The sequence below is a fragment of the Convolutriloba macropyga genome, chromosome 7 (assembly GCF_964194025.1).
Source record: "Convolutriloba macropyga chromosome 7, txConMacr16.3, whole genome shotgun sequence".
Taxonomy (NCBI): Eukaryota; Metazoa; Xenacoelomorpha; order Acoela; family Convolutidae; genus Convolutriloba; species Convolutriloba macropyga.
In genome coordinates this window covers 56,828,460-56,855,719 of record NC_134474.1, presented here as the reverse complement: position 1 = coordinate 56,855,719, position 27,260 = coordinate 56,828,460, and the positions used below count along the sequence as shown (strand labels likewise).

The window sequence follows — 27,260 nt, the reverse complement described above, 5'->3', positions numbered from 1 at the left end:
CTGAAAAAATTTTAACGCTATTTATGTTATATTGGTCTACTATTTTTGTTATTTCTAGTGTTTTCTAGTTAATCTGATTTTGTCCAAGTTAGGGTAGTAATTATTTTGCACGACGATTCGAGTCGTTTCCGGTATTCTACCGGCTATGTTTTTTTAGCAGGAAGCAAGTTAGTTCACGACTTGATTTTTGACTTTTTTCTGTTCGAGCATTTACCTCCGTTTTTGATTGTTGACTTTTGTATTCGAACATTGGACTTTAACAGTAGCTTCGTTTGTAATAAATAGTAATTAGGAACTGCTGGTTATGTTCAAGGTGAAGAGGTCATTTCGAGATTTTTGTTCCTTTATAAGTCACCCCTATTTATCTCAACTACACCGCACAACCCCCCCCCACCACCTATCTGCCCCCCCCCAACACCTACCCACCCAACTTACCCCCCACCTACCCCTACCCCCTCCCTTCATCTAGCTACCCCACGCCCCAACATTCCCCATCCCCCACCTACCCCTACCCCCCAAGCTACCCCCTCCCTTCACCTAACTAACCCCACCTACCCCCCCCCCCCCCAACTACCCCAGCACTTCCCCACCTCCCAGATCTATCTGCCCGCCCACCCCAACTATCTTACCCCGCACCTAAGAAATTGGCGTTTTTAAAACATTTCAATGTGGTTTGTTGGGCTACTTTTGTTTTTTTTTCTTGTCTATTTGCATGTTCTGATTTTGGTAGGGTTAGGTTAGAGATTATAATGCACGACGATTCGAGTCGTTTCCGGTATTCTACTGGCTATGTTTATGTTATTTAGATTCTACAGATTTTTTTAAGCTGAAGTCGTGACTGGAACTTTTGACTTTTGTTTACAAGCATTGACTTCTATTTTCGAACATTAGACTTTAATAGTAGCTTAGTTTGTAATGTATAGTAATTAGGAACTGCTCATAATATTCAAGGCGAAGAGGTCATTTTGCGGTTTTTGATCCTATATAAGTCCCTACTTGTCTTAACTGCAGAACCACCAACTACCTCCCCTCCCCCTCCACCTACATACCTGCCCCCCCCCCCCCACCACCTACCTGCCCCGACCTACCTACCCCCACCACCTCCCCCAGCACCTACCCACTCCCCTAAACTGAAAAATTTTGTCTGCTTTTTCTAAAATACGTTCTGATGTTTCTCGATTCTGATGTCTACCATTCTGATGGTTCATATATTTTCGTGTTGATGCTCTCGTTTAATGCATGACACTTCGAGTCGTTTCCGGTATTCTACCGGCTGTTTTTTTGCAACTTTTTTGCTTGACCGTTTTGCGCTTTTTCTTCCAGGATAATCTTTGACTTCTCAAGTGATTTTTTCTAGCACTTCTTCTTGATTTGTGATTTGCTCTCACTCCGAAATAATGTTTGTTGTTCAGACCAAACCGATTGTTAGAGAATCGCTGATAAGGCTCTGATAGCTGATGGTCAATACCTCCGTCGAGGTGACGGAAACCGATTCAGGAGGTCGGGGTTGCCGAATCCTACCTTCGGCTGATGTTTTCGCACCCATAAAGAAAAATTTATCTAGGCTACAGCTCCCTGAATTAAATGCGCCGCGAGAGCAATTTTTCCGACGTTCGTCAAGAGCAATTTTTCCGATGTTTGTCAGGAGCAATTTTTCCGACGTTAGTTGATTTTTGTATCTATATATTAAACAATCGCATTTCAGTCGTTTTCAATGCTCTTTATTGTAAAAATGAAGTTACGGTTCCAGCCAGGGTTGGGGTAATTTCTGTCTGAAAACGACATGAGATAGTGCTGGAGGTAGAATTTGTTCTAGGAACTACTAGCGGAGGTGGAAGAATTGGACGAGGAGAGTTTGATGGGCGATGAAGATGATGGGATGGTGCCTGTTCTACCAAAACTCATTCTCAAGTTTGGAGGAAAGAGCGTGTAAGTTGAGGTCGAAACCGTTATAAATATTAGTTCTTAATTTTAAAAAAGAATATGGATGGAATTTCGTTTATTTGACAAATATTAACTTTGTTACGGACAGTTACAAGATCCCTCGGTTACATCTAAACATCTAATTTACCTCAATTCCATCTGTTAAACGTTACCTAATATTAGTATGTTCTATCTCTGGTCTGTGTTATAAGTTTCTCAATAGATTCAGTTAGTGCTATCAATATTTGTTTCAGGACCATAGGCAATGAGTGTGGGGAAACTAGCAAGAACTCTGAACCAGTCAAAGTTCCTGAAATCAAGTCAGAACCTTCGCCTTCACCAGAGAGACCCAAAACTCCCACTGTCTTGGAATCGGCGCCAGCGTCTACTAAAAAACCACAATCAGCTAAGAAACAGAAAGAAGAACAGAGCATGCGTGATTTATTAGCCAAAGCAGAAATGATGCATCAGGCGACGTCCAGTTCGGTTCAGAGTCTAAGTATCAAGGCGCCTCTGCCAGCTGCCGCTTCTGGCGATCTGCAGTCTCCGATTACACCAGTGGGAATCAGAGATTGCGATTTTACTAACACGGTTCGTATGATACCCACTTTTTAAATTGAACGGTTACTAAACAGCGCTTAATTAAAAAGCCATTCGAATTGATGCGACTTACTTGTACGAAAGATATAGAAGGTAGAAAGAAAACGTCAGAGGTAGAATGTACGCCAGAAAACACTTAGCGAGTGTTGAAACTAACCTCACGAGCCAGGCAATTAAGATACGCGAAAAATAGAAATTCCAGATGATCGCTGATTTTTTTCTACTGCTTTTTGCACTGAAGTAATTTCTTGTAAAATATGATCATCGCTTTAGAGTAAGCTTCTGTTTAACGTTGAACTGACTCAAGTCCTGTGATGATATCAATTACGCGTTTTGAGAAAATTTGCCTTAAAATGGACTAAATAAATGTTTTCATTTGTACCATAGAGATCTAAGCCGGACATCAACCTTGGGGATACAGAAGATTGTTGTACATACGCGGTGACACTCGAACTTTCTGGGTTGTTAATGATTTAAATTCAAGTCAGCTTCGTTACATGAAAATGCGATAGTTGTACAGCACTGAGATCATTTCAGAGTCCGAACCTCCCGCCTCTAGTGGGAACAGCCCCTGAGTACCACCCTCCGGCTGAATCCTATAACCTAGTAACCTCAGCATCCAACACCTCTTCGGCATCTGACTTCGCCAGACCTGCATCTCGTGCCTTTGATGAAATAGGAGGAAGTGACGGATTACCAGGATCTGACGTCATTGGGGATGTGGGATCTGCTGACCAGCAAGTGTGGATCTGTCCCGCGTGTGGATTGCCGGACACCGCCTTCGACAGTCCGATGATTGGGTGTGACTTGTGTGATGGCTGGTACCACTGGTGAGATTTTGTTGTTATTTTTTCTGCTTTGTTCGATTCTCTCTGTGGCGACTTTTGGCCGCTGAAGCTTAGAAAATATGTCGAACAATTGGCTGCTCTAGGGAGACAGTTAAATATAAAGCAATGATTTATGTTGTTTACAGTTCAACGAATTTCCGACTTGAAATAATAAAAATGCAAAAAACCGACCTCTAGACTTTAAATTGAGTTGACTTTTTGCTTATTTCGGTAATTAATTGATGGAGACGCATTTTATTTAGTTGTTGGTCAAAATTTACCGTTTTCTAAGTCCAAGCTGGCTTAAGTGTCAAGAGTTATTCTTCTCCTGGTTTTTGTTACCGATTATTCCTATTGGATAGTTTTGGGTAACAATCTAATGCAATTTGCGAAAAGTGAGAAAAACTTGACTGGACTTGAACTTGAGATTAATTCTTAGTTTTTTTCAAATTTTTTTCATTTCTTTCATTTTTTCAATAATTTGACGCCATTTTAAGTTTCCTATTTATTGTCGACGTCCGCCAATTTCATATTTCTCATGTTTAGTTGAGGAGTGCTTAATTTCTGATGAAAACTTTGTAACAGACCTGACATGGACTACAATTTTTCTCTAGCTGTCTTTTGTGTTCTTATAAGCTTGGCGTGTTTTCTTTCTTTGTTATTTTCCTCCCCTCACCCCTAATCAACCGCGTCTACCGCCCTTGCCAATTCCCCCACCCTTCATCCGCCTCTACGACTCACGCACTCAATTGAGCTCAGGCTATTCTCCCTAAGACGCCGCTGGCTACAGAAGAAGGCAACCAATCGCCAGTCGTTTGAGAGCAATTTGCGCAATGTTAGTTGGTTGTATATATTTTTTAACAGCCGCCGTCAGCCTCTCAACGACTGTTTTTAGGCACTCTCCTTTTTTTACAATCCAAAGTATTTGCATTGTATTTTGTGTCTTTTTTAAGATCTGTTCACGCATTTGTCGGCTTTTTCACGTCAGTGAGAAGTCAAGTTAGAGTGGTGGTTTTAATCACTTCTGAATGGTAAAGGGAGCAAAAAGGATAGTTGGTTCAAAGTGTGATTTTCCCCCAGTACATATAAAGTGGAGTGAGAAGTTCGTATTTTAACAAATTCTAGGCTTATGAAAGCGAATTGCAATTTGACTGCTGTTTTTAGTGTTTCTTCTCTTGAGTGCCATTAATATGATAAATATGTTTTCTAATGGTACCTATTTTTAACTAGTTGAAGTCATTGAGGGGCAGCCAATGCTTTTCGTTTACACTGTTTGTTTTGAGACTATTTGTTGTCATAAAAAATTACAGAAATTTTGATTTTTTTAATATCTGTTGTCTTATCACCTTGTATCACTAATGACGGTATCATTGGTTTCTAATCAGGCACAAATGAGCTTACTCAAAGGTTTGATATTGTGCGTCTTAGTTTTCATGACTTTGACAATATTTGTACTCAAAATATTTTTATTTTCTTGAGAGTATTTGTTTTGAGATTATTTGTTGTACTTTTTGTTATCTTATCGATTAATCTGATTAAGGTAAGGTCTCATAGGTAGCTAATGTGATTTATTTCGTTCGTTTCAATTGTTTTAGTTGAAAGCTTTTCTTTCTAGGGTTTGACTTTTATTCCTTTAAGGAGATATCAAATTTTTGAGGTTTTACCTGTTTTTTTGCTCAATTCGTTATCTTATCTCTTGGTGTCCTTAATAAAAATTCTCATCCGTTGCTAAGAATGTCCAAATTGGTCGAAGTGATTGTTTCAATTTTATTTGTTTTTTTTTCTTTGACTTGTACGCTTGTCAATTTTAAAAAAATTTACTGTTTTGTTATTTGCTCTCAAACGAAGTTAGCAATTGTTTTAGTCCTGTCGCTCTTTTTTTATGCGATTTTTTGCTTGACCGATTTTGTCTGACCCATTTGACTCTTCGTCCTCAAAAACGGGATAAACAAGGAACGTCCATCGGGCATTAAGTGCTCTTAGAGCCTTTCAGCTCACTCGTCTCCAAGTATGCGATTCACAGAAACTGTTTTGGAGATTTATACTTATAGTGTGAAGAGCGGTTCTTAAAGGTTGACTCCCCCTCCACAACATTCCCCCTCCCTCCACACCACCCCCTCCCTCCACCTCCCCCACATCAGCCCCCCCCCCCCCCCAATTGCAATCCTCACCCCTGGACATCGTTCAAGCCGCAAGGGCCCTGTGCTGCCTGAAAACCCTCCCACCGTTGCCCCCACCATCCCCCCGCTCGCCGCTCGTTGGAGCGATTCGCCCGACTTTAGTCGGTTATGTTTTTTGTTCTATTTATTATTGTTTTATCACCTAATCTCTTTATTGGCAGATTTTATTGGTTTCTAATTAGTAATAGTTGAATCTAGTTAGTAGCTTGAGATCACACCAATCGTTTTGAAGTTTTTGACACCTAATTTTCGAAAAATAAAGGTTGATGTTTGGCTCATTAGTGTTTTTGTTGTGGTCTTTCCACTTAGTCACAAAATCAACAGTCAGTTCTAAATGACCCTCTAGTGCTGCTTGTTTTAAGTAATCTTTTGGCGCCAAATTTCAACTACCGTTTTCATCCACTGAGATAACATTTGTATTTAAAAGTTTTCAGCGAATTTGTGAAACGTGCCTTAATTTGTAGTTATGTTGTCCCTTCTTCAGCCATTAGAACTGTTGAACACTATTTCATGACTTTAAACATTTTATGTTATGCCATGGTTGAGGGTTTTGATTTATAGTTATGAGGTTCTCTTAGTTTGACGCCGCTGGTTTTCAAAGTTTGTTTATTTGCCAATTTTTTAGTTTTGCCTCTTTTTTGCTTTGTCATTCATTTATAATGACGCTATTTTTTTAGCGATTGGTTGTTATTTTTAGGGATTCTTAAAGCATTAAATCCTGGAAAAAAGTATTCTATTTGCTTTTGTATGTTTTGTTAATTTTTGCGCACATAGGGTCAGGTCTTATATTAATGTTGCTGTAGAATTTTATTTGTAAGGTCTTTAGTTGGGTCATTAGTTAGGGGAAGTTTATTTGTAAGGTCAAAAGTTGGATGACTTTTGTTTAGTTAAGAAAAACAATATAGTTTTCTAAATGTTGGTTTGTCTACTACTGCGCACACCCTGGCGTACTACTCATTAATTATTTGAAATGAAGTTTAAATGATTGAAAAATTTTAAAATTCGGCTAACAGTTGAAAGAGAAGCGACCGCGTATGCGAACGTTTGGGCTGTATTAGTACATAACCAATAGTGCAATAAAAATGAATTTTTGTCATTAAAATCCGATCTTCTATTGAATTCAAAAATACAAACTAAGGACCAGGATATCGCTCATTAATTGCTCTCGAAGTGAAGCAACTACTGTAAACGTGTGTGTCTTTTTATGCAAAATTTTCGCTTGAGACCGTTTTTTGACTTTTCGAGTGACTTTTACGCCCTTTACTTTCTGCGTTTTGCGTGATCTAAAGTCCTCTGTCTTTCACAATTTCAAGCAGTTCAACTCAATTGGCGGCAATTTAATACTAAAAGTCAAATGAAAAGCGCTCCGAAACTGGTGCGTTTTTTTCACATTTTTTCGCTCTATTTTTAAAGTAGAGTGAGAAAACTGTGTTTGAACAAAAATTCGCCTTCTCGCTAGTGGTTTGTTGTTCACATGCGGCAATTTCACTTCGATTTTTACTGTATTTTCGAACAAGCTTTTTTTCCGATCTTTTGGATTGGATTTTTTAAATGGTTTTGTCAATCCATTCATTGTCCGTTCTAGGTCTAGTTTTCTGTTTAGTCAATGAAAATTCTTTGAAATGTACGTCAGGACTTGTCCTGCTATGTTTTTTACTTCGTCGAGAAAAAGTTTTCCGCTTTGTTCACAGCTTGTTCAACATTTTGCGTGAAATCTTTTTGACTTCTCTAGGCTAGTTTCACTCTTCTCTCATTCTGCTAAAAGTGTTTTTTGACAGCAGTTGTTCAGCAAAGCAATTAAAAATGAACAGAGTCAGTGTTAAAAAGCGAAATCAGAAATAGAAACCGGATAAAGCCCAATTTTAGATGCCCGGTACTTGAACTTTGTTCTTGGATATCATCTCTATTGCTTATTGGTATTGATACTAGCCCCTGTGTGGTCGCACAACGAAACAGGAGTACGTTCAGCTCCAAAATGACATCAAAACAGTTCACACTTAAAAATTCTCGGTACAAAAATCATTTTTTACAAGTTTTTTCTCTTCTTTCAATCCACATCTTGGTTATGGGAATCAACGGCGGCTATTTTCGGACAATTTACCGGGTATGTTTATAATTCAAAATGATCTTTGAGGTTTGGTTTTTGTATTTTTAAATCCGTTTGCTTTAAAGTAGCGTTGGAGTTTTTCTGCTGACTTTGACTTTTTTGGTTACAGCAAATCCGCCTGTTTTGCTGTAACCAAGTTTTTTGTAATCCGCCTGTTTTTTTTGTTGCAACCATTTTGATCGCTCGACAAGAAATCAATGAGCGATACGCGGTTCCCTAGCTGACTTTTAGCATTTTTTGTCGTTTGTTAGCCTCTTAGAATAAGTGTGTAGATACAATTCAATTGTTTGATACATCATACCTGAATTACCTCACCCACGAAAAAAACTGCTTTGATTACCCATCAAATCTAAATAGAGAATGTTAATTAACTGAAAATGAATAGAGGTCATTTTAACTTGATAATTATTAACTAAAAGGCTTTTTTACTTTGAAGGCATTGATGCGTGACATTTGAATGGAAATTTCGTTATCTTTAACTTTAGTTATCTTTTTTACTAATGTTTTCAACATACTAGTTTGCGACTATCATAGGGCAATCTTTCGGCTTTGTTTTAAGGTAGTAATTTCACTAGGGGGGTTAGCTTCAGTCTAGTACGCTGGAGGTCGGGGGTACCTACCCCTCCTTTTTTGAAGATTTTTCCTCCCATAAAGTATTATCTAGTCTACAGCCCCCTCGCTAGACTACATAATATTTGAGTTGAATTCAACCTAATGCTGGAAAACTTTAAAACATATTGAATTATTGTTCAAATTAAAACAAAACTGAATACTACGCCGTACAATTATAATTTGTGAAATGGGAATCGGTTTTTGAGAAATTCAGGGAAAGGGTCATTGAACAAAAATGTTCTCATTGGAAAAACAATTTTCAACAAAAAGTGATTTTATAATACAGTTGAATAATTTACAATAATGTTCGTCTCTTACCCGGGACGGTATCGAGGGGTGTTAGGGATGATGGGTTTGTGTTGTTTCAGGCAGTGTTTGGGCATTCTGATGGAACCGACTTCTGAGAAGTGGTACTGTCCAAAATGTACTAAAAACAACAGCAAGTCAGCCTCCTCTTCTGCATCTTCAAAAAAGAAAGGAAAGAAAACTGTCTCAAGGAAAAGATGACATCAAATTCTAATTGCTGGAAATTTAGTTTACTTTTGAAAATTGTTTACTTCTGTTCTATTGGATATCACAATTTATTCAACGTCTTTGTTCGAAATATATGATTTTAAGCGCGTTTCTTTTTTATAGCTGCGAAGCTGTAAGCTGTGCGAGCTATACTGCGGTGCTCTTGGGTTTTTACGACTCGAAGAGGAGTATTGGTTTTCTTAAGGTTTTTTTACGACTCGAAGAAGAGTATTGGTTTTGTTAAGGTTTTTTTTACCGGAAGTACTATTCGTTCAGACGATGTTTTGACCTAAAAGCGAAAGAGAGTAAAATTGCCATATGAACTAATATTTTCTGAGTGAGAGAAGTTATTTGATCATGTGCTTCGATCAGTGAATGACTTTTCGACTTTGAAAAGTGTTTTTGACAGAATTTTGCATACAGAAAACCATTTTAAGCCGTTTTTCGTCCAATTGGCCCAGTTTTTTTGCTTATAATTTAGTTTTTTGTAACAATGATTTTTAATAGAAGCTGTATTAATATGTGAACATCTGAAAGTGATACCACAGTGTTTTTAAGTGTCTAATATTGCGTTTTAAAATCTATTTGAGCACATATTTCCCAATTTTTTTAAATTTTTTGGCTTTTTTAAATTAATTTAAATTATGGATATTAAAGTGGATCTTTATTCAAAAATTAGTGCAAATGGCAATTTACCTCTTTAATTTACCTCCTTTAATTGATTGCCTCTTTATAACGTGAGCTATTTTGTTTCATTGAGTGGTACACGTACTTGTCTGATTTTGGAAGTTCTTTGTCCAAATTTTCTGTTTTTTTTAGATTTAATTACTAGACAAAGCTTTTTAATGCGCTGTCAGGGATCCTTATTTTCTTTTAACAATAATTGAATAATTTTGTTTAAAATTCTGTAAAGTTTTTTCATAAATGCCATTTTGAAAAAAAAATATGACATTTTATTTGCAAAATGTGTTTTTTTTTTCGATCTTTGATCTATCTTTCTACCCCTTAAACTATACAGGAACATAGCCTAAGTTTTTATGCTAAATAAAGAATTGTAATTGTTTTTCTACTTCAAATTTTTAATTTGATTTTCAACTTTCAAAAATCAAGAATTAGTCTTTTCGTTTCGGTGTTCTTTACTTTGTGTCCATAATCTTCACATTCTAGTTTGTATCATTCTAGCTTTATCCTTGCACCAACATTTATATTCCTTATATTGATTTTTTCAGTTGTTGGAAAATCGAATGATTTAAGCTTTTTATTAGATTTTCGTCAATTTTTTTGGTTTGCAATTGGTTTCATTCGACATCAGGCAGTACTGAGAGTTTGCTAGCTTTTTCCAAATACTCCACTCATTACTAATTATTAGTTTCCTCCGGCCTTGGTTTTAGTTTTAAATGATTTTTTGCCTTCCGATTTTATTTTTTCGATCATGCTTTTCTATGACTATTTTAATCATTGAATTAGTATAAATCATATCAAACATATATACAAAAAATAATAATTTTTTGTCTTAATTTTTTGTCTTAATTGCGGCGATTAGAAAAATAATTGTAGTAGTTTTCTGATTCCTTAATTTGAACATTCTTTTTGAAAATTTTTGAATAATTCGAGGGCAATCGATAGCCCTGTCAGTTTTTTCAGACTATCAGTAATTCGATCATCCTAAATATTTTGGACTTCTTTAACGTTATCTAACGTTTTCAATCGAAAATTTTGCTTAATTTTGTTTCTCTTGGTGATAGTGGTTAAAAATTCACAAATTTTTAGATCAGACCTGGGGAGGTAATGAGTTAATGGTTAAATACAAAAGGTCTTGGCTTCAGCTGCAATTATTGTTTTTTTGTGAAGTTTTGACGCTTCGAGTCGCTTCCGGAGATCTTCCGGCTATGTTCTTTTCCCGGATGTAGTATTGCTTCAGAGGCTGTTTTGACCTAAAAGCAAAAATGAGAGAAATTGGCGTTTGAACAAATTTTTTCTGATCAAGCGCTGCGTTTAGTGAATGACTTTTTGTCTTTGAAAAGTAATTCCTTACTGAATGGCACATGTAGATGACCGTTTTTAGCCGTTTTTTTTTGTCTAAGTGGCTCAGTTTTTTTGCTTGTAATTTGATTTGTAGAAATTTTAGCTGATGCTATATTGAAATGTAAACCTCGGCAATTGATACCACAGTGCTTTGCAGTGCTGGAAAAAGTGTTTGAAGTTCAAAATTGACCATATTTTTTGATTTTTTAGTTAATTTTTCTATTGAATTCTTCATTTTTGAATTTTGCGGCCGTCTTTTTGTCATAAATCACTAAATATGGCAACTTCCCTTTGATAATTCATAGAGTCAACGCCTTTCTCCTCAATATAATTTTGTTTTTTAAAATTGTTCATATCCTAATTAATGGTAGGAAATTGATGATACCACAGTGTTTTGCAGAGCTTGAAAATTTACTTCAACTCAAAATTGGCTCATATTTCTTGAGTTTCTAGTTAATTTCTGTCTTTTTTCTATTATTTTCTTCATTTTCTTCATCTTTCAGCCATCTTTTTCTCAAAAATCAATAAATAAAGCAGGTTCTCTTTGTAATTTATATACTCAACTACCCCGATGTAATTTCGTTTTTATAAAATTGTACATTTGCTAATCCGATTTTGGTAGTTTTTTTCCAATTTTTCTTTTTTTGTTGTCTTTATTTTGAATTTAATTGCTAGAAATTTTTATGCAACATGAGAGATTTTATTTTTGTTTCCATAAAAATTCAATCACTTTTTAGTGTTAAATTTTTGAAAGACAGTTAAAAATTTTTTCATAAGTGAAGTCTTAAAAATTTGAACTTTTTGCAAAATGTTTCAATGTTTTTTTAATGTTTGAATTCTGCTTTTTCTTTTTTTGTTCTATTTAGGAGAATGGATCTTTGTCTCTGATGACTAATTGTCTTTTCTATGTCTCCAATGCTGAACAATGAAATGCATTCGTTTTTCTTGATTTTTTAAATTTGATTTTTAACTCAAAAATCTAGAGTTAATCTTTGTTATGGTGTTCCTTACATTGTGTCCTTATTCTTTTCTCTTGTTTTTATTTTTCTAGTTTTGTACTGTCACCTACGTTTATATTGGTTATATTGATTTTTTCAATTAATGAAAAATTGAATGATTTCAGCTTTTTCTTAGTTTTTTGTCTTTTCTTTGGTTTGCAGTTGATTTCATTCACCATATGGCAGTTCTGAGAGCTTGTTAGAAAGCCTTTTTCCGAAATTTCTACCCAATACTAATTTTTAGAATTTTCTTCCGGCCTTGCTTTTGTTTTCAAAAAATTTTTTGCCTTTGAATTGTATTCTTCTGATTATGCTTTTCTATGACTTTTTTAATATTTGAATTAGCATGAAATCATGTTGTCAAGCATATATAAAACAATAAAGAAATATATGTTGTTTTTGTCTTAATTGCGTCGTTTAGAAATATAATTGTAGTAGTTTTCTAATTCTTAATTTGAGCATTATTTTTGAAAAATTTTATTTAGTTTCTAAGTTATTATTACTATCTGCCGTTTGCTTTCGCGAGTTTTTCGAGATTAGACTATTGAATTATTTGAGTGCAATTGATAGCCCTGTTAGTTTGTCAGCCCATCAATTTTTTGACCATCCTCATTCTTTCGGACTTTTTTACTTGAACGTTATCTAACGTTTTCAATACAAAAATTTTGCTGCATTTTGTTTCTCATGGTGACAGTGGTTTAAATTTCACCAATTTTAAGATCTGACCTGGGTAGGTAATGAGTTAATGGTGTAATACAAATGTTGATAGGTTCAGCTGTTGTTACGGTTTCTTTGTGAAGTGTTGATGCTTCGAGTCGCTTTTGGATTCTTTTGGCTTTGTTTTTTGTTTCGTCGTCTGACGTTCATGTTTTTTATTTGTTCACACAACAAAGCTGAAAAAGTCAAATTTTCGGAATGACCTCTTCCCCTCACCGGCATTTGCGCGCGTGACGTCATTTCTCACCCTCTCTAGCAGAATTTTTTTGCGTGATTAGATTTTGATCAACAGTGACTTACCTCACTCATTAAAATGACTTTTGCACTTTAAAACTTAGGTTTATTTTGAATAATTTAAGGTCAAAGGAACTCATATGTCTAGTAAAGGTCCCTAATGAAAAGGCTTCTGCGCAATGCATTTTAACAAGCTTTATTAATTTATCGCTTTTTCACATAGCATTTGGAGCGGCGTCGATAACTTTCTCAACTTATTTCTGTATCTTTTTCTATCTCTTTATTATAATAGGGCACGCAAGTCTATTCTTTCTAACTTATTTCGTTAATCTGCGGCTATGTTAATAGCCACGAAGCTATGGCGGAGGCTACTATTTTATTGATGCGCTGGATATTAAGTGAAATAATACTATTAGGCTATATGTTTGAACTTATTTTGTTCAAATTGGGCGAACACCAATTATAACGTTCAAAAGGCGCACTCGAAAAATAACTTGATAAAAAAAAATTTGTCTAGTTTTCATAACGAATATATTTTAAAAGTTCGATATTTTTGATTTTCAAACGTTCGTTATTTGAACCTCATCATCTCGACTCAGTGTTGCGTGTGCGCACTCTTCGGAACGAAAACGGGTTGTCGTGCAACAATCAAGTCGAAAGTGAAACTTGAAAAAACATTGACTTTTGTCCTTATCGCAACCAAAACGAGTTGGTTTTTCCCGCAAATTAAAACTGATATAAAAAACTTAACAAACTGTCTTGAACAATGTAATTGAATCCTTATCTACATTCCCTTACATTTTACGGTTTACCCCTCGTTCAAAGAACAAAACCTTCTTTCCCCAAAACAATTTTGAGGACAAAAGTCTCCCCTGTTACTGGCAAATAGTTTCTTTGTTCCACAACTTGTGCGACGCACTGAAGAAAGCATCAGCGGTCAGTTTAACCATCAAGTGCCGAGCACAGTAAATGGAACCCGAAAGTTGGCAGCCGGTCAAGACAAAGAAAAGACACAGAAAAGACACAAAAAAAAAGACAAGCATTTTTTTCAGCGACTAAGCCAAGTTTGGGTTACCCCGACGAGAAGATCTATTGTTTTTACTGGTTTCTGAAGTCACCAGTAGAAGTCCGCCCGAGGTATCAGACGTTACTTCTGATGTCCTCTTCCCCGGTTAGAGCCATCCAAAATTTCTATTTTTTTTTCGACAAAAAGCCTCCAAAAAATTGATATTTGTCCTCCAAAAAACCTTTTTTGTTACTATAGCATCTCGATTCAAAAATCTTCCATTATTTTCAAAGCGAGTAAAGGCAATTTTTTTACTTTTAACGAATAATCTGCGGAAAAACAACACAAAAGTCAGAGAAATGTTCCTTAAATCAGAAAATTCAAAAAACACAACTTAGTTTTCTGACTACCTATCCGTTTGAATTGCGGAAAAAACTATTAAACCACTCTTCTGAATTGGTTTTCGATCAGACAAAAAGCCACTTTGATCGATATATCACATCAGCATTATATAAATAAGAAATGTCAGAAAAAATTTTTTGAATTCAGAAAATTCAAAAAACACAATTTAGTTTTCTGACTACGTATCTGTTTGAATTGCGGAAAAAACTATTAAACCACTCTTCTGAATTGGTTTTGGATCAAACAAAAAGCCACTTTGATCGATATATCACATCAGCATCATATCAATATGAAATGTCAGAAAAAATTTTTTGAATTCAGAAAATTCAAAAAACACAATTTAATTTTCTGACTACATATCCGTTTGAATTGCGGAAAAAACTATTAAACCACTCTTCTGAATTAGATTTCAATCAAACAAAAAGCCACTTTGATCGATACATCACATCGGTATCATGTCAACAAGAAATGTCAGAAAAAAATTTTGAATTCAGAAAATTCAAAAAACACAATTTAGTTTTCTCAATTCATATCCGTTTCAATTGCGGAATAAACCAATAAAACACTCTCCTGAAATCGTTTGCAGTCAAACAAAAAGCCATTTCCATCGATTTATCCAATCAGTATCATATAAATGAGAAATGTCAGGAAAAATTTTTTTAATTTAGAAAATTCAAAAACACAAGTTAGTTTTCGGACGACATATTCATTTGAATTGCCAAATAAACCACTAAACAAACCCCTAAAACAAGTCATTCTCAGTCGGTTTGATAGTTTCACCTGTATAGGGAAGTAAGTAGAAAGTCTTTAGGCGCCACACCAAATACCAAAACTTTCATTTGACGAAAATAAATACCATTTTAATTTTTGTTTTGGAAAAAACTTCCAAAACTTGATTTTTTGCTGAAATCCTCGGTCTCATACGTAGCCGTCTGCGAAGTCCCTTTATCCCTATTGGTTTCAGACGTTACCATTAGCAGAAGAGGAGTTTTCGAAGAAAATTGGTTCCTGTAGTCACCAGAAAATCTGATACTTTTTTTCCTACTCTCAGTTATTTTGAAAGGCAGATCTCAGACGTTATCTATCGGAGAAAGCTTTGAAAGTTTAGTACAGTCAATGCATATTAAAGATAATGAAGAAAGAGTGTAAAACAACAGATAAAGTCACACAGTTTTAAAGAAAACGAAAAAGATTTTGCAAAACCCGAAAAAAGACAATACACCAATGAGTTCTAAAGATTTCCACAATATGACCCGTCTCTGCAATTTTCTAGCTTTCAGTAGCCCCTCTGTAACCCTTGTTGCCTAAACGTATCGCATTTTTACAAATTTCTTATCTTTAGCCGTCACAACAACAATAAACTCCTAGAAAAAGAACAGGTTTCGAAGTTATAAATTCGCAAAAAACTGTGAGAGTTATTTATTAATCATAGTGCTCGGTTTGGGTTAGGCAGCTAAGGAAAGTTTCTTGGGTAGCTTTATAAGCTTTCTGGTTGGTAAATTGTTCGTATTTGAGAGAAACAGACAATTTTTTTGAAGTTTTCAAGAAAAAGGAGTTTAAAGTAACAGTTATTTGAGTTCTGGTCTAATATTGGTTCAACTGCATAATTGTAGCAAAACACAGTTTTCCTATAAACCACAGTAGCCACACACACTAGTTCAAAAAGTTAGAGCCAGCTATTTAAGCGAAACTTGTGTTAATTCAACAAAAAACAAGCAATCATTTAGGTCTGTTGAACGAAAAACGGTTAAAACGCGCGAACGTTCGGAAAAGCTTTTAGGTTTTTTTAGTGCAAAAAGCCAGATTTAGCACAGAAAACAGATCCTAGGACATCACTTTTGAGAAAAGTTGCGTCGCTGGTCTTTTGAACGAGAAAAAACTAGGATCATTAGCATTCAAACCTTAGACAACCTATTTTAAATCAAAAATTTGCGTCGCTCCGGTTCTCAAAGCAGTTTTTCACCTTCAGTAACGAGATTCTTCACCAACAGCATCTACAATTAGCTTCAACAAAGCAACAGCCACCAAGATGTCGGAGCAAAACAGCGCTGAATGTCAGTTTGCCATCAATATGTTCAAAGCGACGGAAATGTCAATGAAGAAACTGCTCGAACTCCTTGAGAAAACTGTGGAGCAGAAAAGGAGTTTCTGATCATTGTGTTTGATGATCAACAAGATCACAGGCCAGGATGTTGAGCTCAGGAAACTCTCAGAGGAAGTGATGAGACAGCAGCCACATCAAAGCTCTGCATCATCAATTTTTAATAGGCAAACGACATTAATAACTCGACTCAATGAAATGGAACTGCAAGTCGATCTGTTGGACGATGATGGCCAACTCAGTCAGTCTTCCAGTCGCATTAGAGATGATCTCCAGCAGAAGAAATTTGTCTTGGCAATAAACACCTGCGCCCAGTGACGACAAGGAACGAATCCAGCATCAGCGCGATAAAGAAGAAAAGCAGACCAGCAGTAACATCATCAATCAACCGCTCCCAATACCATCACGGCCAAGACAACCATCATTGTTTCTACAAACATCTTATTAACCAGGACTTCAAATTCAACATGTGCTTGAAGCCCACCAAAGAAATCCTAAAATGGAAGTTCGTGAAAGTCTTCTAAAATCAAAAAATAACCTTGAAAACCAAACAAATGCTCCCAATCCTTTTCCCTACTTTGACAAAGATACCAGCCAGGAATTGACATCTCCAAAAAGATTAGGGAAATTCAAAACTGCCTCCAATCTGGTAAATAGAGATGTCCTCGAAACTGAAACAGCTCAAATCAACTTGAGTGACAACTTTAACACGTCGCAGAACTTTTTGCCTCCAACTCAAAATTTGAACCTTTCAAGCAATCACTCACTTTCAAACCTCTTCAATTTGGCAGATCCAACTATTCAATTACATGCAGATGGTCTATTTGCCCAAAACTCGGCATTAGAGGAAACCTTTAATTTAAACTTGCCAAAGCAAAGAAACAAACAGGATTCAAATGCCAACAAATCCTCAGTGTCATAATTTTCCCAATCTGCAACAGAATTTTGGACCTTCTCGATTTCAAATAGGAGCAGATGGATACCTCGATAGTCAACTGTTGAATTGTGAACTGCAAAAATTCAAAAAACACAATTTAATTTTCTGACTACATATCCGTTTGCATTGCGGAAAAAACTATTAAACCACTCTTCTGAATTAGATTTCAATCAAACAAAAAGCCACTTTGATCGATACATTACATCGGTATCATATCAATAAGAAATGTCAGAAAAAATTTTTGAATTCAGAAAATTCAAAAAACACAATTTAGTTTCAATTGTTCCATATCCGTTTCAATTGCGGAATAAACGAATAAAACACTCTCTTGAAATCGTTTGCAGTCAAACAAAAAGCCATTTCCATCGATTTATCCAATCAGTATCATATAAATGAGAAGTGTCAGGAAAAATTTTTTGAATTCAGAAAATTCAAAAACACAAGTTAGTTTTCGGACGACATATTCATTTGAGTTGCCAAATAAACCACTAAACAAACCCCTAACACAAGTCATTCTCAGTCGGTTTGATAGTTTCACCTGTATAGGGAAGTAAGTAGAAAGTCTTTAGGCGCCACACCAAATACCAAAACTTTCATTTGACGAAAATAAATACCATTTTAATTTTGGTTTTGGAAAAAACTTCCAAAACTTGATTTTTTGCTGAAGTCCTCGGTCTCATACGTAGCCGTCTGCGAAGTCCCTTTATTCCTATTGGTTTCAGACGTTACCATTAGCAGAAGAGGAGTTTTAGAAGAAAATTGGTTCCAGTAGTCACCAGAAAATTTGACATTTTTTTTCCTACTCTCAGTTATTCTGAAAGGCAGATCACAGACGTTATCAGTCGGAGAAAGCTTTGAAAGTTTAGTACAGTCACTGCATATTAAAGATAATGAAGAAAGAGTGTAAAACAACAGATAAAGTCACACAGTTTTAAAGAAAACGAAAAAGTTTTTGCAAAACCCGAAAAAAGACAATACACCAAAGAGTTCTAAAGATTTCCACAATATGACTCGTCTCTGCAATTTTCTAGCATTCAGTAGCCCCTCTGCAACTCTTGTTGCCTAAACGTATCGCATTTTTACAAATTTCTTATCTTTAGCCGTCACAACAACAATAAACTCCTAGAAAAAGAACAGGTTTCGAAGTTATAAATTCGCAAAAAACTGTGAGAGGTATTTATTAATCATAGTGCTCGGTTTGGGTTAGGGAGCTAAGGAAAGTTTCTTGGTTAGCTTTATAAGCTTTCTGGTTGGTAATTTATTCGTATTTGAGAGAAACAGACGAGTTTTTTTGAAGTTTTCAAGAAAAAGGAGTTTAAAGTAACAGTTATTTGAGTTCTGGTCTAATATTGGTTCAACTGCATAATTGTAGCAAGGCACAGTTTTCCTGTAATCCACAGTAGCCAGACACACTAGTTAGAGCCAGCTATTTAAGCGAAACTTGTGTTATTTCAACAAAAAACAAGCGATCATTTAGGTCTGTTGAACGAAAAACGGTTAAAACGCGCGAACGTTCGGAAAAGCTTTTAGGTTTTTTTAGTGCAAAAAGCCAGATTTAGCACAGAAAACAGATCCTAGGACATCACTTTTGAGAAAAGTTGCGTCGCTGGTCTTTTGAACGAGAAAAAATTAGGATCTTTAGCATTCAAACCTTAGACAACCTTTTTTAAATCAAAAATTTGCGTCGCTCCGGTTCTCAAAGCCGTTTTTCACCTTCAGTAACGAGCTTCTTCACCAACAGCATCAACAATTAGCTTCAACAAAGCAACAGCCCCCAAGATGTCGGAGCAAAACAGCACTGAATGTCAGTTTGCCATCAATATGTTCAAAGCGAAAGAAATGTCAATGAAGAAACTGCTCGATCTCCTTGAGAAAACTGTGGAGCAGAAAAGAAGATTCTGATCATTGTGTTTGATGATCAACAAGATCACAGGCCAGGAGGTGGAGCTCAGGAAACTCTCAGAGGAAGTGATGAGACAGCAGCCTCATCAAAGCACTGCATCATCATTTTTTAATAGGCAAACGACATTAATAACTCGACTCAATGAATTGGAACTGCAAGTCGATCTGTTGGACGATGATGGCCAACTCAGTCAGTCTTCCAGTTGCATTAGAGATGATCTCCAGCAGAAGAAATTTGTCTTGGCAATAAACACCTGCGCCCAGTGACGACAAGGAACGAATCCTGCATCAGCGCGATATAGAAGAAAAGCAGACCAGCAGTAACATCATCAATCAACCGCTCCCAATACCACCACGGCCTAGACAACCATCATTGTTTCTACAAACATCTTATTAACCAGGACTTCAAATTCAACATGTGCTTGAAGCCCACCAAAGAAATCCTAAAATGGAAGTCCGTGAAAGTCTTCTAAAATCAAAAAATAACCTTGAAAACCAAACAAATGCTCCCAATCCTTTTCCCTACTTTGACAAAGATACCAGCCAGGAATTGACATCTCCAAAAAGATTAGGGAAATTCAAAACTGCCTCCAATCTGGTAAATAGAGATGTCCTCGAAACTGAAACAGCTCAAATCAACTTGAGTGACAACTTTAACACGTCGCAGAACTTTTTGCCTCCAACCCAAAATTTGAACCTTTCAAGTAATCACTCACTTTCAAACCTCTTCAATTTGGCAGATCCAACTATTCAATTACATGCAGATGGTCTATTTGCCCAAAACTCGGCATTAGAGGAAACCTTTAATTTAAACTTGCCAAAGCAAAGAAACAAACAGGATTCAAATGCCAACAAATCCTCAGTGTCATAATTTTCCCAATCTGCAACAGAATTTTGGACCTTCTCGAGTTCAAATAGAAACAGATGGATACCTCGATAGTCAACTGTTGAATTGTGATCTGCAAAAACTCCCCTGCTTACCCACAGTGGCAAACAGAACCTCACATCTTCCAAGTAAAACTGATAAAATAGTCGCAGAAAACAATTGCCTACAATCCAATCACTGTATTAATCCTATAACTGGGGTACACTCCAAAAGTGTCCCTCAAATAACCGTGCAACTCATGGAACAACCACATCAAAATACCCTCTTAAATCCTGTAGCTCCTAATTTTCTGCCAAACCAGGTAGCTTCACAATCAAACGTAATTGCAGCTCATCTGCAATTTCCACAAACTGTGAACAGTCAACACGACCTCGTCAGCCCAGGCCTCTCAATTTATCAAAATATGGCACAACCAAGTCAGTTGTGTAACAACCAGTTTGTTCCTGGCTCTCAATTTCAATCAAACCTTCAAGCCCCAGTAACTTCCACGATCCATGGCCCAATGTGCATTAATCAACAGCTAATTCCTGTTGGACAAAATCAGTTCAACCAGCGTTTAGTCAACCAAAGTTTGCTACCCACTGTCAATCAACATATTAGATCAGTGCACTCGAACAGTAATGTAACACAGGAAAGAAGAAATATTGATTTCAAACATTCAATCAAATTGCCACCTCTGAAACTTCAAGAATTTCAATGGTAACCCTATCCACTTTCACGAGTGGATCAATAACTTCAACACAATGATTCACAACAACACTTCTATTACAGACACGCATCGTATAACCTATTTGCAGAATTCTGTAAGTGGGAAAGCAAAGGACTTGATTCATGCTTACTCCTGCGATCCATCTTATTATCACACAGCACTGAATGAACTAATCCGACATTTCGGTGATCGTACTATAGTTGTTAATGCGTTCATTAACCAGCTCCAAAACTGGCAAATGAACTTCCAAAACAAGTCCCAAACTGGCAAATGAACTTCCAAAAAAGCAAAGCTTCATTGCCTTTTCCTCATTTTTGAAAAGACTTGTGGAAGCCTTCCAATACCTTGGCTTTACAGCAGACCTCCAGTCTACAACACTCATTAAGAAAGCCAAAGAGAAAACTCCATTTGGTTCTGAAATGGACTGAACATTGTCTTACCGAGCTCAGCTCAGACCCGACTCTTGTGGATTTTCAACAATGGTTAGAGCTCCAAACTCAAATCTACGACAAATTGAGTCAAGAAAGCAATCAAAGAACCATCAGTTCTCAAGCCTCAAAATTTGTCAATTCGAACAACCTGTAAAACAAGCCATACAATAGCAACCTCCCATTGTCAGTCAACAACGCATCAGCGGAAAACAGTAGAAAACATTGGAACTTTGCGCCTCAGCAAAAACAACCGTCAACTTCACAAAACGTTCCGAATAAAACTTTTAACACAAAACGATGTTGTGAGAAGTGCAAACAAGAACACAGCATTGCCACATGCCTTGAGTATCAGTTGTGCTCACCAGGTGATCGATACAACTTTGTCAGCCAAAACAATTTGTGTACAAACTGCTTGAGCAACAAACACCACAAACAATCGTGCCCATCGCAAAAACGATGTCAGGTTTGCAGTGGATTCCACCACACAATTCTTCATGATCCTGCCAAGGAAATCAAACGCTCTACAGCAGCCTTTTCTACTGAAGTTGTTTCTGATAGCAATCCAACAGCTTCGTCTACTAGTAAAGATTCAAGTCAAAATCCAAATACATCTCAACAGAAAAGTCAAACAAACAAAGCCCCCAACAGCCGTTACGGCCAAAATTTTAACAATCAAAGCCATCAAAAAACGTGCAACGACGTAATTCAAACAACAATGCAATTAACCAATCGTTCAGCATTAACCAGTGCTCAGAAGAACCGAAAAATTGGTATCAGCAATTGCAGCTTATTCCCTCATAGATCCCGGTAGCCAAATCAGCTTTGTATTGGACGCCGTAGCTGAATTTCTTGAGCTTCCCCGTGAAACTCAACAGTCAGTACCACTACAATTTCTCAATACAGAAAACAGCTTGTCCCTCTCAAAAATTGTTGAGCCAGTCACAATAACTCCATATAAGTCAACTGAAATATCGTTTGAACTCTCTCGAACGTTGAGCACCCCGTCCCTCAACGTCGCAGCCGCAAAAATTTTTGAACTTAATCAAATTTGTGATGCCTTCAACAGTTTGCGCCACATAGATTTCCCAAATATTGCCGATGGCAAAATCGGCGCCCTCGGTGTTATTGCATTCGCATTCAACTACCCTACTCATGTTATTCCTGGCAATCAAAATCAACCGTTTGGTGTGAAAACTAAACTTGGTTGGACCCTCGCCGGTGATTATGAGAACCTTATCTCAGCCACCACTCAGCAGCCCGCAAGTCAGCAGAAGAAGAAATTTATTTTCCATGTGTCAAGAAACAGTTCAGATGAAACCAGACTTGACGAACTTGTTCAACATTTCTGGATTATTGAAGCAGATGGCATTCAGAAGGACCGTGAACAAGTTTACACAAAACAAGAAGAACAGTTTCTTGATATTTTGAAGAACTCTATCAATCACAATGGTGAAAGATTTGAAATCAAACTGCCCTGGAAATCAGAAATAAAATTGGAAAACAACTTCTATTCTGCACTGAAACAAGTCAAAAACCTCAACACACGCATTCAGCGTAAACCTTTGTTGCAAGAAAAATGCAATAGGACTCTCTTGACGGACCTTGAGAAAAACTATGTCAAACCGGTGGAAATGCAAGATCGTCAACCAGACAGAATTTGGTACCTGCCACACCATCCTGTGGAAAATATCAATAAGCCCGGAAAAGTCCGCCGAGTTGAAAATGCCGCTTCAAAATTCCGCGGCCAAACGCTTAATTCAAACCTCCTTACAGCACCCGATCTCCTTAATAACTTTTTTGGTTGTCCTGATGAGATTTCGAGAACATCCCTTTGCAGTCCTTACGGACATCGAAAGCATGTTTATGCAAATCGCCATACATCAGATTGATCAATTCGGTCTTCGATTCTCTGGTTAGCAGACAATCAGATACAACAATACCCATTTACCAGACTCAGCTTTGGAGCAAATTGCTCGCCTTCGTGCGCAATATACGTTCTTAACGATTGTGCCAAAGAGAATATTCAACATTTCCCAGAGGCCCTCAAAGCCGTCAGAGGGCACTTTTACATGGATGACTACATCCAATCACATGCAACAGAAAAATACGCTTGTAAGGCAGTTCTTGAAACGAAACATTGTCTAAAAACAGGTGGGTTTAGACTCACAAAATTTGATTCAAACAGCTCTATATTTCTAAACCAAATCCCTCCAGAAGACAAAGACAACCAGACAGATATTGTTCGACTTCTTGTTGTTAAATGAAATCTTGAGAAAGACTGTTTTCTTATGAAACTCCTCACTGATTTCCCAAAAGATGCCTTAGCGTACACTCAACGTAAGATCTTTAGTCTTGTCTCCTCGATCTTCGACCCAATAGGGATAATGTCGCCATAAACGATCCGTTTCAAAATAGTTCTTCAAGAATTGTGGAAACTTGGGAAAAAATGGGATGAACAAACTGGCCCTCAAGTAGTTAAACGACTTCAAAAGATTTTTGTATTGATACTTTTCTTCACTAGAAGTGACATTGAACAGAACGCTCAATAAGAGTTGCCATTCACCAGAAAGTGAAAATGAACTCCTTGTATTTGTCGACGCCTCAGCTGTAGCAGTTGTAGCCGTTGCATACTTGAAAACAGTTCCTAACTTAGCCACTGATGTTGAAACTTGTTACTTAATAGGCAAATGCAAAGTTGCTCCAATTTAACAAATCAGCACACCCAAATTAGAGTTGGAAGCCGCAGTAATCGGAGTGCGCATTCTTTCAACCATTAAGAAAGAGTCATCGTTTCACATTACTCGTTTTACACTCTGGACAGATAGTCAAATAGTACTTGACTGGTTATCCACAACCAAGAAGCAACCTGTTTGTCTCAAAGAAATCCTTGCATCAACTGATGCTTACCAATGGGAACACGTTACCACCAAAGAAAATCCAGCTGACCACGGGACCCGTGGTCTCAATCCTGACGAAATACCAGCCAAGTGGCTAACAGCGCCAGCGTTTTTTTTCCACAAGACAGCTCAGTGCTCCTGAAAACTCTCCAAAGCATGTGTTAGCAACGCATCAAATTTCACGCAATTTGTCGGAGCAAATAATCGACCCGACACGGTTCTCAACTTGGAACAAGTTGCTCCTGACTTTAGTAACAGTCTTCAATTTGGTCTTTCGGATCAGAAAACAAAGGCCTAAAGATCAGCAGTATATAACAGAAGACGTCATTCTTGCAAAAAATCGGCTGATCAAAATGTTGCAGCAAAATTTCTTCTCAACAATCCAAGCCCTGAAACGTGGTTCCAGGATAGATTCAAAGTGCAAAATCCGTTCGCTCAACCCAATGTTGGACAACAATGGAATCCTTCGGTCATGCGGAAGATTGCAATTTGCGCCAGATAACCTCGAAGTCGAGAGATTTCCGATTATACTGCACGTAAAAGACAAGATAGCGAGACTCTATTTAGAGCATGCACACAACATTTGCGTTCAACAAGGAACAGAGCAAGTGAAAGCTTTTGTGCAGCAAAGATAAAACATCATTGGCCTCAGAAAAACACTTTTGAGTATAATTACCGATGTTTTCTCTGCAGACGATTTGCCGCTCAAAACATTCAACCAGTCATGGCTCCCCTTCCTGCCTGCCGTTTTCCGAAAGAATCTACCCAGTATCCTTTCGCGAACAGCGGAGTTGACTTTTTTGGACCCTTTTATATAGAAGATGCCAAAGGACAGATTGAAAAACACTACGGCCTCATCTTCACTTGCCTGGTTACTAGGTGTGTCCATCTAGAAGCTTGTCCCGATCTCAACAATGACACTTTTTTAAACGCTTATCGACGTTTTTTAAGCCGCAGATGTCAGCCAACAACAATGCTCAGTGACATTGGCAAGACATTTATTGGTGCATCTGAAGAACTAAAAAGATCTGTGAAACGTCTCGACATTAAAATCTACAAAGCAATGGCGGCAACGAACACAACCTGGAAATTCAATCCTCCCTATGGATCTCATTTTGGCGGTATTTGGGACCGCTTGATCCAGACCGCGAAACGCACTCTTTATCATTCTAGGCTCCAGAAGATTGTCGCTTGATGTGTTCAGGACAATTTTGGTCGAGACCGAAGCTATATTGAACTCCAGACCACTAACGATTGTCGCTTCCGGAAAATGAAATGCCTCTCACGCCAAACCATTTTATGATCAACAGACCGTTCAATTCTCTCCCACCAGGAAAGTTCGACAGCCAAGAATCCGCCAGTTTCAAGTCTTGGAAGAATGTGCAGCAAATGGTCAACCATTTCTGGAAACGACTCGTCAAGAAGTATCTTCCAACACTGTTAAAGAGGTCCAAATGGAGCGATAGTAGCCAAACACCACTGAGAGTCAACGACATTGTTTGGATTCTGAAAGATATGACTCCACGTGCAAATTAGCCCCTTGGTCGTGTTCTCGAAGTCTACCCTGGACGAGATGGACAACACCGTGTGGTGAAGGTGAAAACGGCTTGCGGCACGTACGTTCGCCCGGTCTCCACGCTCGCACGCGTTTTGGCTGATTAGCCCATTTTTTCTTGACCTTTTTCCGAAACGGTTCTCTAGGCAACTTGAGTTACACCCTCTTCGACGATCTGGTCAACCGTCTGTGAGGAGTTAGTTGGCCTCCTCTTTCCCCTGGAGCATGTCGTGCAACAATCAAGTCAGAAGTGAAACATTGAATTTTGTCCTTATCGCAACCAAAACGAGTTGGTTGTTCCCGCAAATTAAAACTGATATAAAAAAAACTTAACAAACTGTCTAGAACAATGTAATTGAATCCTTATCTACAGTCTCTTACATGGGTTAAAAAATACAAAAGTTCAAAATAAGTTTATCTTAAGTGCTATGAGTACTTGGCCAATGCTATTTATAAACAGAATAGATGCAGAGACTCAACTATTTTAAGACCTTTACTGACCATTTTAAGACCATTTTAAGAACATGAACTTTAGACCGCAATTTCTATCGCATTTCTTCTGAAGACAAATTATGCCAACCAGGCTTGACTACTCCATTGTCAAGGGGATTTTGAACACTTGTCATAATGCGGACTTCTTGGCATTTTTCTAAATTCGCGGAATCTTTTTTACAATTCACAGAATTTGCCATGTCTTGGAGCACTGTCTTCCTACGAACCAAAATGAGATCACGCAGTACCTAAAAGTCGATGTCAAACATTGAAAAAAATATAAGTGAAATCGAGAAACTTTGGTGTGCTGACAACTTTGCTAAACGCGCAAAAATTTTGACTTGAGGTAGATTAACGTGTGCCACACGAGCGAATTTTTATATTACAAAATGCAGTGTTTTGGTCTATATTCTTAGTTTATATGTGACGAGTGCTCCTGCTTTTCTACTGGTTTGAAATATCAACAATTATTGTTCTTGGATTCATTGAAGTGGTCTAATCGTAAACATGAATGACTACATTATTCTTTCAATTATTTTAAAAGGCAAACCCTCATGGTTAATGGAGGACCTGAGCTTAAAGAAGGCAGATAGAATTAATTTCAATGAAGTAGTAGATAAAACAAGGGAATCAACCACCAGTAAAATTTGTCCCTTTCTTCTAACGCTAATCGTGCATGTCGAATCGGGCCAAATTTTACTGTTTGTTGATTCCCTTGTTTTATCTACTACTATATATTAGCTCTAAATTCAATCAAAAAATCAATTAATATTAAAAAATAAAATAAAAAATAAAAAAATCAAATTAAAATTTACATTTCACTCTTTAAGAGCGATTCACTCTTATTCGGGGTGATCCCCCAGTAGAAAGATCGCTCTTTTTCACTCTTAAAGAGTGATTCCCTCTTTTTTGATATTTTTTTTTATTTTTTTATACTTTTATTTCAAATTATCTATACTCTTCAATAAATTTATATTCTCTTTTACTTTTTCTATATTTTTTCTATTATTAATAAGAAGAGATACCAAATTATAATATTTACACGAAGGACCATCGGTCTTGCTACACCAACCACTTTCCTCAGTTTGGCTAATAACTAGAGTACTTACAGTCTTGCTTTGCCAACTAGGATTAATTGTTTTCTCACTCAAATCAGGGAACCTGCTTAGCAGATTTCTACTAAATCCTCTAGGTAATTCTACATCT

General features: G+C 37.0%; 1 protein-coding gene across 1 annotated transcript in view; it reads left to right on the top strand.

The window, feature by feature from the left end:
• LOC142343182 (uncharacterized) overlaps positions 1 to 8,871 on the top strand; it is a 118,389-nt gene extending 109,518 nt beyond the window's left edge. Inside the window, exons 7-10 of the mRNA XM_075394886.1 lie at positions 1,817 to 1,929; positions 2,178 to 2,514; positions 3,061 to 3,353; positions 8,618 to 8,871. Coding sequence (XP_075251001.1) covers positions 1,817 to 1,929; positions 2,178 to 2,514; positions 3,061 to 3,353; positions 8,618 to 8,756 — 882 coding nt within the window. The 3' untranslated portion in view covers positions 8,757 to 8,871. The remainder of the gene's footprint in view (positions 1 to 1,816; positions 1,930 to 2,177; positions 2,515 to 3,060; positions 3,354 to 8,617) is intronic.
• Positions 8,872 to 27,260: the final 18,389 nt, after the last annotated feature.